The 14,273-nt window shown below is 33.8% G+C and overlaps 1 protein-coding gene across 4 annotated transcripts in view; it reads left to right on the top strand.

The window, feature by feature from the left end:
• Positions 1-14,273, top strand: part of SENP7 (SUMO specific peptidase 7) — a 129,368-nt gene that overhangs the window by 98,249 nt on the left and 16,846 nt on the right. For all 4 annotated transcript variants that reach the window (XM_011222114.3, XM_019797313.2, XM_011222113.3 and 1 more), the window contains 5 exons: positions 1,447-1,480; positions 7,229-7,408; positions 9,063-9,325; positions 10,907-11,040; positions 12,536-12,652. In XM_011222114.3, the coding sequence (XP_011220416.2) occupies positions 1,447-1,480; positions 7,229-7,408; positions 9,063-9,325; positions 10,907-11,040; positions 12,536-12,652 (728 nt within the window). The remainder of the gene's footprint in view (positions 1-1,446; positions 1,481-7,228; positions 7,409-9,062; positions 9,326-10,906; positions 11,041-12,535; positions 12,653-14,273) is intronic.

The raw sequence follows: 14,273 nt of genomic DNA, 5'->3' as shown, positions 1-14,273 counted from the left end.
AGTATTGTCTATAAAATCTCAAAAGCAAAATTCCTTATTTTCATTTTCTGTAACTAATTATTTACATTTGCTAAGATATGTTTTATGAGATTAAAGATCTAGTGAAGTATGTCAGAATTTGGCAAGGGGAAATACACACCAAATATATATAGCAGTTGTGTGAAAGTGACAGAATAATGTGTGTTTGATTAAATTCAACTAGATAATGTACTTAATCAGATGTTAATGTCTAATGATAATAGTTCTTTTGATTAAACCTCTTATCTAAAGGTGACAGAGGTTCAGTAAGTAACCTAAATTTATCTACTTATTGTTTGTATAAGTGGTAGAGACAGGATTTGAACCCCAAGTTCACCTTTTAACTCATATGACCATTTGCCTGAACTTGCTTTAGTGGCTGACTTAGACTCTGAAATAACGAATTTTATATTTGTGAAACTACACTATGAAATAATTTTTAAATTGGGAAAAGAAATGAGTCACAATAAACCTGTGGTTTCACTGGACGTTGTTTGCTACTTACTTGGAATTCTGTTGGTAGTTAATTTAGATACCCGTGTACCAAGACCATTTTTAATTTTGTTTTGTGTTCACAGACTCTACCCGATTTCATAAACAATTTCATAAATGTTTCATAACTGAAGAATAAATAAATAGCCATGAATTCATTTGACATTAATGGAAAAAACAAATTTAAGAGACTATTTTAGATGGAACATTTAAGATTTTAGGTGCTCCATGACCTTGAGAGTTTGTTATAAAAGCAACACTTAAGGTCAGATGTGTACAAAAGATTCCTAGAGAAGATTCCTGGCACAGAAGGAGCTGAAAGAACAAAAACTTTGCTGAATCTTCAGTCAGAAGGGATTTGTAACATGGAAAGATGAATGCTGGGAATGTCAGCAAAGCCAAGAATCAAACCCTGTTTTGTGGTTTATTTACCAAAGTCATTGAGACCTTGGGGTTCTCTTGGCAGTTTCTTGGGACTTTGTCTTATTTCTTCCATAAATATTCAGGAAACATTTTTGAAAAATATATTAAGTAAAGTCTTACTGGTTTTTATAAATGAGCATATTGAGATTTAAATTACATGTGTAAGGTTCTTCCATAAAATTAGGTCTTTACCAAAAAACCCCAACTAGGTCTTTACCCTGAGACATTTTCTTGGCTTATTGATAAAAAGGCTTGAGCACTTTATTTTGAAGATTTTATTTTAAAATAAAATATAAATTTATTTCTACACCTAACATGGGGCTTGAACTCACAACCCCAAGATCAAGAGTTGCATGCTGTATGGGGTGAACAAGTCAGGCTGCCCTTGAGCACTTTTAGTATAGACTTTGAATACATGCTTGTGGTTTGAAAAAGAAAAAAAAACCTGAAAATTTTGAATAGTAACTTATATTGAGTGGTAACTTACTTTTTCCTTTTTTATGTTTTCTTTAGTTCACGACAAAGTATGTTAAGATCCCATTTCAAGGTAAGCTGTCATTGTCTTGTGATTTCTTTTCACTGTAATTTTGAACATAAAATAGCAAAAACTTTGAAATCTTTCTGCAGCCAACTTTCCATAATTTTTTCCAGTATAGCAATTAAGTAAAACTAAGGTTAATAATGTATTTCAAGTTAACACTTTTTTTTAGCAGGTTTAAAAGGAGTTAAAATATTTTATAAGACTATTTTAATATATTTTATTACTATTGTTTTAATGACCAGTAATATTAAGGGACTCAAACTAACAGAAATAAAGTTTTGATAGCAAGAAGATTTTGGTATGATGAAATGTATGAAAATAGAAACTGTAAGGAAAATTTATAATGTTGCACAAAAGCATGTAAAATGGTTTTGCATAGGGGTTAGGAGAAATTTTTTTATACCATTTACTGAGTAAGGCAAAGTGGATTGGAAACTGTACCTGCATCATACAGAAACTCAGACCATTTTCTTATTTTCTCCCCAACTAAAATCCTTTCAGAATAATAATGACACTAAGAAAACAAATAAGAAGCAATAGAGAATAGTCTCTGTGGAGAATGAATTATGAAAAGAATGAGGAAGAAAAATAGACACAAGTAGCACTTTACAAGTTGACTAGGGAAGAGAGGAAGCTTCTGTTCCAAGACTGAAGATGTGGTCGAAGTAACTTTAATTGGACTCCCCGCATAGCCATGTACAGAATCCGTAACTGTATATTATGATAATCTAATAATTAGGAAGCTACTATAAGTAGTAAGAATATATAAGGCAAGGCACAGAATAAATATATTGATATTCTTAATTAGGATATTTTAATAAGTTATTATGGAATAATGTAACATTAACTATTTAGAAGAAACAAAGACCTGTGATTTAAAGGAAAATAATAATTTCCTAAAAGGAAGTACAGTAATCTATACTTAAATACCTAGGTAGCAGTGCTCCTCCCATATCCTTTTTTTTAAATTGAGGTATAATTGACATGTAACATGATACTGGTTTCAGGTGTACAACATAATGATTTGTTATTTGTATATATTGCATGATGAGCCCTACTATATGTCTAGTTAACATCTTGCCCATACATAGTTGCAAAAGGTTTTTTTTTTTCTGTTGTGGTGATTGATGACTTTTAAGATCACACTTAGTGACTTTGACATGTGTAATACAGTATTAGTAACTATAGTCACCATGCTATAGATTACATCCCCATGACTTATTTATAACTGTAAGTTTGTACGTTTTGTCTCCTTTACCCATTTTAGTCACCCACTGCCTACCTTTGGCAACCAGTAATCTGATCTCTGTATCCATGACCTTGTGGGTTTTTTAAAAAAAATTTTACATGTAGGTGATATCATGCAGTATTTGTCTTTCTCAGTGTGACTTATTTCAGAGCATGAGTTGGGGGAGGGGGCAGAGGGAGAGGAACAAGCAGATTCCCTGCTGAGTACAGACCCCAATATGGGGCTCCATATCAGGACCCCTGAGATAATGACCTGAGCCGAAGTCAGACACTTAACAGACAGAGCCACCCAGGTGCCCCATAAAAATCTTTTAAAAACAAGGCATGCATATGAAAGGTTTTAATAGATGGGGAACATAGAAGTCTAAGTGCTTATTCTTTTTATACAGTAGCTGAGGGATATATTAATTTACATATTTATATTAGCTGTTAATTATGTTTGGCTGTGACTTAAAGAAAATAATTTATTTTTCCTTCATGAAGAAGAAATCCAGAGGTAGGCTGAACATGGCTCGTACGGTGTTTCTTTGGACTTCAGAGGCCCAGTTTCTTTTATTTTTTCCTGTATCATTCCTGACATATGACTTTCATCCTTAAGTTTGTCTCATGGACAACTAGCTGCTCATATTTCAGTCATCATGTTTGTGTTTTAGGTGGAAATTAGGAGGAAGGGGAAAATGGTAAAAAACACACATACCACCTATCTCTTGCCTTTTTAAGAAGGCTTCTTGAATGTGCATGCCACCTAACCTCTTTTACTTACATTTTCTTAGGTAGAATATAGTCATATGATCGCACATCTACTTGCAAAGGAAGCTAGGAAATAGAGTTTCTAAAAGCTAAGCATCTTGCCTCCTAAATAAAATTATGATTCTGTTACTAAGATTCCTGATAGTGGGTAGGAAAAATGATAGGCAACTCCCACTTTCAGTTTCTTCCATAGTCCTGTAACAAAATAAACCGAATAATGGGGAAAATTAGGTACTGAGGTATATTTTCCTTAATGATGGTGTTAATCTCCTTTTTTTAAAAGGGAAACTTTTTGAAGCAGTCTTTCTAAAGAAAATTATGCTTTTATATTAAAAATTTGGTACATTTGGATTAGTAGTAATTTTCTAGATTTCATAGAAATGGTATCAGTTATTTGGGATTGAGAGCTGCGTGAGGAAGAAATGCTGAGCAGTTTTCTGAAGGTTCTTATTCTTGTAATTTAGTCTGTCTTTGCTGCCAGTTTCACTGACAGTTTTCAGAATGGGAGAGTTACAGTGCCCATGGATTAGAAGAATTAATGTTATTAAAATGTCCATACTACCCAAAGTGATCTGCAGATTCATTGTCATACCTATCAAAATTTCAATTACATTTTTTATAGAAATAAAAAAAATTCTAAAATCTGTCTGGAACAACAAAAGACCCCAAATAGCCAAAACAGTCCTGAGAACATGGCTGGAGTCATCACACTTTCTGGTTTCAGACTATATTACAAAGCTATAGTAATCAAAATAATTTTGTACTGGCATAAAAACAGACACATAGAGCAGTGGAACAGAATTGAGAGCCCAGAAATAAACCCACGCATATATGGTCAGTTAGTTTTCAACAAAGGAGCCAATTATATGCAATGGGGAAAGAATAGTCTCCTCAATAAATGATGTTGGGAAAGCTGGACTCCCATCTTTACTATATACAAAAATCAACTCAAAATGGATTAAAGCCGTGAATGTAAGATCTGAAACCAAAGAACTCTTAGGGAAAAAACAAAACAAAACATTGGGGGTAAACTTTTTCACATCAGTCTTGGCAATGATTTTTTTGGATTTGACTCTAAAAGCAGAGGGAACAAAAGCTAAAATAAACAAGTGGAATACCATCAAACTAAAAAGCATCTGCATAGCAAAGGAAAACATCAGCAAAACAAAAAAGCGTCCTATGGAATGGGAGAAAATATTTGCAAACCACATATCTAGTAAAGGGTCATTATCCAAAATACATAAAGAACTCAGTGAACTCAGTAGCAAAAGTCTGATTAAAAATTGGGCAGAGGAAGTGAATACACATTTTTTCCAAAGAAGACATACAAATGGCGAATAAGCACATGAAAAGATGCTCAGCATCACTAATCATCACAAAAATGCAAATGAAAACCACAATGAGATATCCCCTCATACCTGTTAGAATGGCTATCATCAGAATGACAAGAAATCAGCAAGTGTTGGTAAGGATTTGGAGGAAAGGGGGAACCTTTGTACATCGTTGGTGATATTGTAAACTGCTGTAGTTACTGCGGAAAACACTCTGTAGATTCCTCAAGAAATTAAAAATAGAACTGCTGTGTGATCCAGCAATCCCACTTCTGGGTATGTATCCAAAAGAAATGAAAACAGGATCTTGAAGAGATATATGCATCCCACATTATCTGCTGTAGCCAAAATATGGAAACCACCTGAGTGTCTGTGGACAGATGAATAAAAGTCTGATTTATATATACAATGGAATATTAGCCTTGAGAAAGAATGAAATCTTGCCATTTGTGAGAACACGGACGGACATTGAGGGCATTATACTAACTGAAAAAAGTGAGAGAAAGACAAATACTGCATGATATGATTATATGTGGCATCTAAAAAAGCTGTCTCACAGAAATAGAGACTAGCATGGTGGTTACCAGGGACTGGGACATGGGGTAAATGGGAAGGTGTTGGTTAGAAAATATAGACTTCCAGATATAAGATCAATAATGTACAGAATGGTGATTACAGTTAATAATACTGTATTATATACTTGAAAATTGCTAAGAGAGTTGATCTTACATGTTCTCACCATGAAAATGAAATGGTAGTTATGGAGGCGTTAGCTAATGCTTCGATGGTAATCGTTTTGCAGTAAGTAAGTGTATCAAATTAACGTTAGACAGCTTAAACTTATACACAGTTAACTGATACTTGTATCTCAATAAAACTGGAAAAAAATGAAAAGTCATAGTGTAAAAAGAAAAAGACAGTAAAATAAAGTAGGATAGCTAGGTAGAGAGAGAGAGATGGAGATAGGGAGAGACAGAACAGACTTTAAAAGGCATAAGCCAGTAGGAAAGAGTGGATGAAATAGATGCAAAGAGAAAGAGAACAAAAGAGTGATGAAAAGAAAAATGTTTAAAAACGAAAGTAAGGTAAGAATGGAAGGAAGAAGAGAGAGGGAGGAATGAAAGAAGGAAAGAGGAAAGGAGAGAGAGAAATGAAGGAAGGATGAAAGGAAGTAAGAAGAAAGATAGAAAGGCAGGTAGGATTCAGGCAGGTTAAAAATAGAGAAAGAAAAGGACAGTGAATCAATTGGACTGAGAGAAGATACAGAAAAAAGCTATCAAAGAGAGAAGAAAAAGGAAGGGACCAAGATAGGAAGTAGGAGGAACTTTCTTACAAGTTTGTTTCTTTCTTTCTTTTTCTTTCTTTCTTTCTTTCTTTCTTTCTTTCTTTCTTTCTTTCTTTCTTTTTTCTTTCTTTCTCTTTTCTTTTCTTTTCTTTTCTTTTTCTTTTTCTTTCCTTTTTTTTTTTAAAGATTTTATTTATGTATTTGACAGAGAGAGACAGCCAGCGAGAGAGGGAACACAAGCAGGGGGAGTGGGAGAGGAAGAAGCAAGCTCCCAGCGGAGGAGCCTGAAGTGGGGCTCATCCCAGATCGTGCCCTGAGCCAAAGGCAGAGGCTTAAGGACTGAGCCACCCAGGCGCCCGGATCATCTGCATTTCTAACAGGCTCTGATGTGATCCCAGTGTCACAGGCTGAGAACTAGATTTTGAGTAGCAAGGTGCCAGGAGATAATTGGGGGAGGAGTACAAAAAGATTCATCTCAAATAGATATTCGTCTTGAGTTTGTACTTAACTGATACTTGTATTCCTAGTTCGGATGCGTATTTTCTTAAAGTTTGGACCAGATGACCTTCAGGACTTCTTTACACTAGTTTTCTATTTTTATTTGAATCAAAAAAAAAAAAAATCCTCAAAGAAGGTTCTCTTAGCTTACCAGGAGAAAGACCTGTAATTCTGAGTGATAACCTAGAAGTTTTGAGAAGTAAAACCTGGAAGAATTGTATTTAATTTAATTTATTTATTTGTTTAAACTTGGAAGAATTTTATAAGAAATACTATCTTAGACCATTGAAAGCTCATAATATCTTTGAGAATCTTTTGATAGTGGCTTGTCTGTATAGTGGAATGCAGATATTTTGGGAGAAGAAACATTGAAATAAGTTGGTTTATGGTAACATTTGGGGTCTTGGTTGATAGTATTGACTAAAATAGAAAATACAGTTTTCTAAGTTATACTGTGCATAGTTTTCTGCATAGATCAGATAGTTGTCGTTGTCATCTCTTTTTGGCTTTTTTTCTGCAGTGGAAATAATACTTTTGTAAAATCTTGCATATCATTCTTTTTGAAAAACATCGTATATTAAAGAAGAGTCATAAATAGTGTGTAAGTGTTGTATTCCTAATGTTATCTTTTTTTGGTTTTAGTGTCCTTGAATGAAGTTTCATTGCTAGTGGATACCACACATTTAAAGAGGTTTGGGTTATGGAAAAATAAGGATGATGATCACAGTAAAAGGAGTCATGCTATACTTTTCCTTTGGGTCTCTGCAAATTATCTTCAAGAGATTCAGACCCAACTAGAAAACTCCATATTAAGCCAGCAGTGTGAGTATGAAATGATTTTTAAATTTTGGAGTAGCCTGAGAAGTCCTGTAGATAAAGTAGTTTTCTTCTAAGATAATTTAATAGAATGTAATTATTTCATTAAATTGAAATTAAGTTCATTGGATTAAAAGTAATTTTAACCCTTAATGTTATGCAAGATAAATTATTTATTCTACGTAATTTCTCCTGATAATTTTACTCAACCAAGAGAAATTATCTTCTAAAATAAAAGGAATACCTTACTCTTAAGTCCGTTGCCATCCCTGGCTATCTTTCTTACGAGTTTCTTGCCCTTGTTTCATAATGAACTGTGACAGCTCATCAGTGGCAACGTTCAATAAAATACAGAAGTCTTTACCTTCAGCATTTTCTTGAGTTTCTAAAAAAACTCAGTTTACTTAAATATATCATTTTTCTAAGACTGGATTGAATACTTTTGGGAGAATGCTCCCAAACCTAGTCTATTTAAATGTATCTTAAATATCTCCCACCTTTGCTTTTCAACTCCTAAAGAGTCTAGTTTAGAATTGTGTAAATCAAATTAGTAAGGTTCTTTCTTACCTCTTTGATCTTCTGCCTTGCCCTTGTACTCCCTTGCATATAAAACATGGTAAGAAGTGAACTAAATTCTATACCTTTAATATTACAGTAGTCCCTCCTTTTATCCGTAGAGGATATGTTCAAATCCCCCCTCCCCCCGCCATAGATGCCTGAAACCACAAATAGTACTGAACTCTGTATATGCTATGTTTTTTCCCTATATGTACATACCTATGATGAAATTTAATATACAAGTTAGGTATAGTAAGAGATTAACAATAATAACTGTTAATAAAATAATTATAACGATATACTGTAATAAAAAGTTACATGAATGTGATCTTTCTCAAAATACCTTATTATACTGAACTTACCCTTCTTCTTGTGATGATGTGAAAAGATAAAATGCTTATGTGATGAGATGAAATGAGGTGAATGACATAGGCATTTTGATATAGTGATAGCCTACTATTGACTTGATGGCGATAGACCAGAAGGAAGATCATCTGCTTCTGGACTGTGGTGGTTGACCATGGGTGACTGTAACTGTGGAAAATGAAACCATGGATAAGGGAGGACTATTGTGGTTATTTTGCTGTCCTACTCCAAATTAATTGGGAAAATTCATGATTAAATAGAGAAGTTGGGGAAATAAAAGTAGTTATTTATAATTATTATAGGGGGAGTGAATGTCATCTGAGACCATTGTTGAAATGATTGATAAAATGGAATGATTTTGAAGGAAGTGTTTGATCAGAATACTTTTTTAATTGGTAGATTGGATAAATGGAGGAGGCTAGAGAAAAATAATTAAATGCTCAGTTATCATTCATTCATTTATTTGCAAGTTCACTGATGTTTACTAATACCTACTCAATGCCAGATAGTAGAGATACAGCAACCAATACCATTGTAGAGTTTCCCTTTTAATGCAAGAAGAGTTTAAAATTTGTGAGTTTTGAGTCTCGGTTACTAATGGCCTGTTTTGGGATTAAATTGCCTGGGTTATTAACTAACATACAAAATACTGTTATTAATAATTAAGTTATTTTAATTATAATCCCCTTGAAAAATAACACTATTGGTAAAAATTGGTTTCTTTTTTCTTTTATAGCAAAATCCAGTGAATTCATTTTCCTTGAGCTACACAGTCCTATTTCACAAAGAGAAGAATTGAAATTGAAAGATATTATGACAGAAATAAGTACAACCAGTGGAGAATTAGAGCTTTCTTATCCATTATCTTGGGTTCAGGCACTTCCTTTATTTCAGAACCTCTCTTCAAAAGAAAGTTCTTTTATTCATTATTACTGTGCTTCGACTTGTTCTTTTCCTGCTGTTGCTGCTGAAGAAATGAAGATGAAATCAGTATCTCAGGTTAGCATATGATTAACATAATTTGCGAGGTTTGGTAAAAATTTTTACACTGAAAATAGAGTGATTTGAAAATGCTGTGTTTTGTCAGAAGGGCATAGGAGCCAACCTGAAAGAACTCTCAATACCAAAGCTAGAACAGTTTTATTTTATTTTAAAGTAAACTTGGCACCCAACATAGGGCTCGCACTCAATGCTGAGATCGAGTTGCATGCTCCACCAACTGACACAGCCAGGTTCCCCAAAGCTAGAACAGCTGGATCAATAAAATCAGTAATGGTAACGTGTGATTATTATCAAAGAATAAAATAAATACCCATAAATCTATATTAATACAAATAAATACCTGAATTAATGAATGAAAAATAAATACTGATGGTGGATAATGGACAATTCTTTCTTAGAAAAGTATTTCAATTAGTAAATATAAAAGGATTGAGAAATACAAAGCCATAGTTAATGGTTGTTGCAGACAAGGTCCACCAAGAGATACTAAATTTAATAGGTGAGAACTTAAGGAGAAATAGGATATGTGCATAATCTCAAAGTCTCTCAGCCAAAATATTTATTAAATATAAAAAGAAAAGTAGTAACTTTACAGTGGAGAAATGTGGCAGACATCACCAGAAATAAGATACTGTCACATCATGCGCTGAGAAGGGTACATGACTTCTCTGGTATTCTTCCCAATATTGTGTGACCTCAATCTAATTATGAGAAGAATCAGACAAACCCAGCCACAAAATAACTGACCAATACTTTTGCAAGTATCAAGGTGATGAAAGACAGGAATTGTACGATTCTCATACAGAAAAAAGGTATTGGTGGAAATACTAGTGATAGTAGAGTAGTCTATAGTTTAGTTTGTAATATACCAATGTTAATTTCTTAGCTTTGATAGTTATAACTGTGGTTGTATAAGATGTTAGTATTAGGGGAATCTGAGAGAGGCTTGTATATCTCTGCCAAATACCTCTAGGAAGAAAAGTTTTTTGATGTTTGCTGTGGTAAATATAAACTTTTGTCTCTTAAATTTTGTTTTGTCCTAGCTATTATATCTTTTGTTCATTTTGAACTGAAAAGTTTTCTCATTTTTCTTTAATTATAAAGCCCATATCTATAAGTAACACTTTAAGTTAAGCTTTGACCATTGTATATACAATGTCTTTTTTTTTTTTAACGATTTGTTTATTTGAGAGAGAAAGAGTGCGTGTGAGTATGGGGAGGGGCAGAGGGAGAGGGAGAGAAAGAATCTCAAGGAGACTCCCTTCTGAGCATGGAGCTCGACAAGGGACTCACTCTCATGACCTGAGATCATGACCTCAGTTGAAATCAATAGTCAAACGCTTAACCTACTGAGCCACCCAGGCATCCCTGTATGTATAGTATCTTTTGATCAAAAGTATTATTTTGATTTCATGATATCTTTGGAGAAATTCTAAATATATTGCTGTAACTCATTGATACTGATTTCTTTTAGTCACATTTTCTCTTAAAAGTCTAGGTTTTGACTTTATCCTTTTGAGAGTTAATGTCTATTTATTTATCTATAAGGAAACCTTTCTCTTTGCCATTTTCTGTCAGCCTTCAAATACAGATACAGTGAAGCCTACTTACACCTTCCTGCAGAAGCAAAGTAGTGGTTGCTACTCACTTTCTATTACATCTAATCCAGATGAAGAATGGCGAGAAGTCAGACACACTGGACCTGTTCAGAAGTATGTACTGTGTCATAATCCTGTTTGTAATAGGTGGATACATTAGTAGTTTTCACTCGTGTTGCTGATTTTAGTAGTTTACCTTTTTCTTTGAGGTGTAATTGACACACAACATTACATTAGTTTCAGGTATACAGCATATTGATTTGACAGTAGTTTACCTTTTTAAATGTTTTGAATTTTGCTCTTACACTGATGGTTAGAAATAATTTTTTAGTTTTGAGAAAGTTAGAAAAATTTATTAAGAAAACAATTGGTGCCATTTCACTTAGTTTAATGTAAGACATAAATGATAACCACAGTGTCAAATTTGGTAAGATTAAAGTATTTGTTGATGAGTAGCAGTGTTTGGTTTTTATGATTATATATTCCATATCTGAATATATGGTAGGAAAAGTGGGGTTACTTAACTGAAGTGTGCCTCAATTTAAGGTATTTTGGAGTTAATTAGAACTACTTTTTCATAAGTTGCTACTTTATTCATATTTTATCTTGTGTATGTTTTCTCATGGTGGCCAGGCAGAATAGGGAGTCTGTGCATTTGAGGGTGATTTCTCTTCCTCTGTATGATTCCTTTTTTTCCTGTTAAAAAAAAAAAAACACAACAAAAAATGAAAGAACAGGATAGAAAATAGCCCATAAAATAGTAATTATCATATTAGCATTTAAAATTTCACATATTTTTATTTGATTCAAGTGCTTTGTTTGCCATGATTAAATTAATTGCAGATGACTTCATTTCCTTGAATCTTTCTGGTTTAAGAACTACTTATTATTTTACCCTTATTATTGACTATATTCATGCAATGAGGACCATGATGTGTATTCCAAGATTATAGCTGGAAACTCAGAACTGCTCTTGTTTCTGAGATTTAAGAGAAGGTGCCAGAAAAAAGATGCCTAATTAGTGATTATCTGTTTTCTACTTCTTTCTGCTTGTGTTATAATTACTTGTTTTCTTTACATTCTCTTTTTACATTGTAAGCACTTTGTTATAGGAAACTTGCCTTCTCTGCTTCCATGTTATTTCTTTATTGCTCAGCTGTTGCTGTGGACCAGCCACTAAAGGGAGAACATAGCTTTTGACTCTTGGCTCTTCTAAATGGAAAGGAACTAGTCTTGGGGATTCAAACTTAGAGTTGGAAAGTGGAACATAGGAAAATCTTTTATGGTTTATTACTTCAGTTTGTTGAAAGTTAAAAATTGTATAGGAGAGAGATATCTTTGATAGTATTATAACTGTGAGATATAAGATATTGATTAGACAAATACGATACCAGCCCACATGGGATTAGAAATGAAAAGACTGAGAGTACTGTTAGTACCTTGTGAAAATAAAGAAGGAAAATATAATTGCTTATATCCTGTCAATTATTTTTAATCTGTACATTTTAGTTACTGAATACAGTGCCCTATTAGTGTTCTGTATAACAAATCTCTTTGATACTAGAATTTTCACTACCAATATGTTTTAACTGCAGTTTTACTTTTTAAGGTTGATTGTATATCCTCCACCACCTACAAAAGGGGGGTTAGGGGTAACTAATGAAGATCTGGAGTGCTTAGAAGAAGGAGAGTTTCTTAATGATGTAATCATTGATTTCTACCTTAAGTAAGTACCATGATAAATGATCTCATTGGTTTTGATGTGAATCTTAAACCACATGTCTATCGCTGAAATTTTTTTTAACTCTAGTTGCAAGTAGCCTGCCAAGAATTCAAAAATTTTCGCCTAACAAGGTTTTCTATAGTTGACTTCAGTTTTGTTCCTTTACCTCCTATAGATGGTATATACATCAGAAGGGTTACTATTTTTTGTTTATTTTGGTTTTTGTTTATTTATTTACTTTTGATTTATTTTGCTGACATATTACTATGGTGAAGGATGTATTTAAAAAATATCACATCACTTTGGGAAAGGAAAAGAAGCGACTCTGTAGTTATCTCTTGTGTCTTTAAGCACTATAAGAGTTACCTGTCGTTTAAAATATCCATACCACTATTCCATTAAAAAATAATTTTCAGCTTTTTGTATAGCCAAGCTGAAGGGATAGATAGGAAAGTTTTGTAAACTTCCATGCAAAGTTTCTAGTCCTCATCTTACCTGAACCCTCTTGTTTAAATAATAATACTAGCCTTATTCCAGTCACTCAGGCTCTAAATCTCTCTTTAGCATTTACTCTTCATGATCTCTAGAAGTTCGATTTGGGTCTTTTTAAATATCTTCTACCCAGACCCTCATGAATTATGAGGTTTTCCAGCCTGTCTGATAAGAACAGGCGCTGTTCTTACAGCTGGCTACCATTCCCTCTAATCTTTTCAGGTACATCTCTCCCTGGCTTTTCCTCACATGCATGTGGTGATCAAAATTCTTCTGAATACTTAAGGAGGATTCTCTGCAGATGTCTGGAGTTCTCTTTATCTACAGCTCTCCCCTTTTCGGTATTCTGATCTGCAAATTCTAGCTGCCTCGGTCTCTACCAGCTTTCAGCGTCTCCTCAACTTGTAACCCATGCCATGGGTTACTCCATCCCATGCTGCAGCCTGGAAACTACCAACACACTAAGCTGGGGCATTTGTGGAGCTCACCTTGCTTATTTCCTCTTTCTCAGGGATCACTGTTCTTTGTTGCCTGATGTCCAGTGTTTTGAAAACTATTGATTCATATATATTTTGTCTGATTTTTTGCTTCTTTCATCTAGGAGGGTAAATCTGGCCTCTGTTATTCCATCTTGGCTAGAAACAGAAGTCTCCATTATCATTTACTCTTTACCCTCCCTTCCGTCTCTACATACTCAGTTGCCAATTTTATTATTATTTTTCTTCTTTTTTAAATTATTAACATATAATGTATTCTTTATTTCAGGGGTACAGGTCTGCGATTCATCAGTCTTACACAATACACAGTGCTCACCACAACACATACCCTCCCCAATGTCCATCACCCAGCCACCCCATCCCTCCACCCCCCTCTAATACAAGCAGTCCTCAGTTTGTTTCCTGAGATTAAGAGTCTCTTATGGTTTGTCTCCCTCTGGTTTTGTCTTGTTTCATTTCAGTTACCAATTTTAGTAGATTCTGTCTCTCAAATTCATTTATTCTTTTTCTTCTGTCCATCATTTTCTAGTACTTCTTATCTGAATTGTTATTCTGTCTTTCTAACAAGTCTCCTTGTATCCTTTATCTCTGTTTTCCTATCCATTAAATACATTACGACCACTACTATTCTTCTT

Source organism: Ailuropoda melanoleuca, chromosome 1 (assembly GCF_002007445.2).
Source record: "Ailuropoda melanoleuca isolate Jingjing chromosome 1, ASM200744v2, whole genome shotgun sequence".
Classification (NCBI taxonomy): Eukaryota; Metazoa; Chordata; class Mammalia; order Carnivora; family Ursidae; genus Ailuropoda; species Ailuropoda melanoleuca.
The sequence above is the reverse complement of the archived record's forward strand: the minus strand, read 5'-3'. Positions and strand labels throughout refer to the sequence as shown.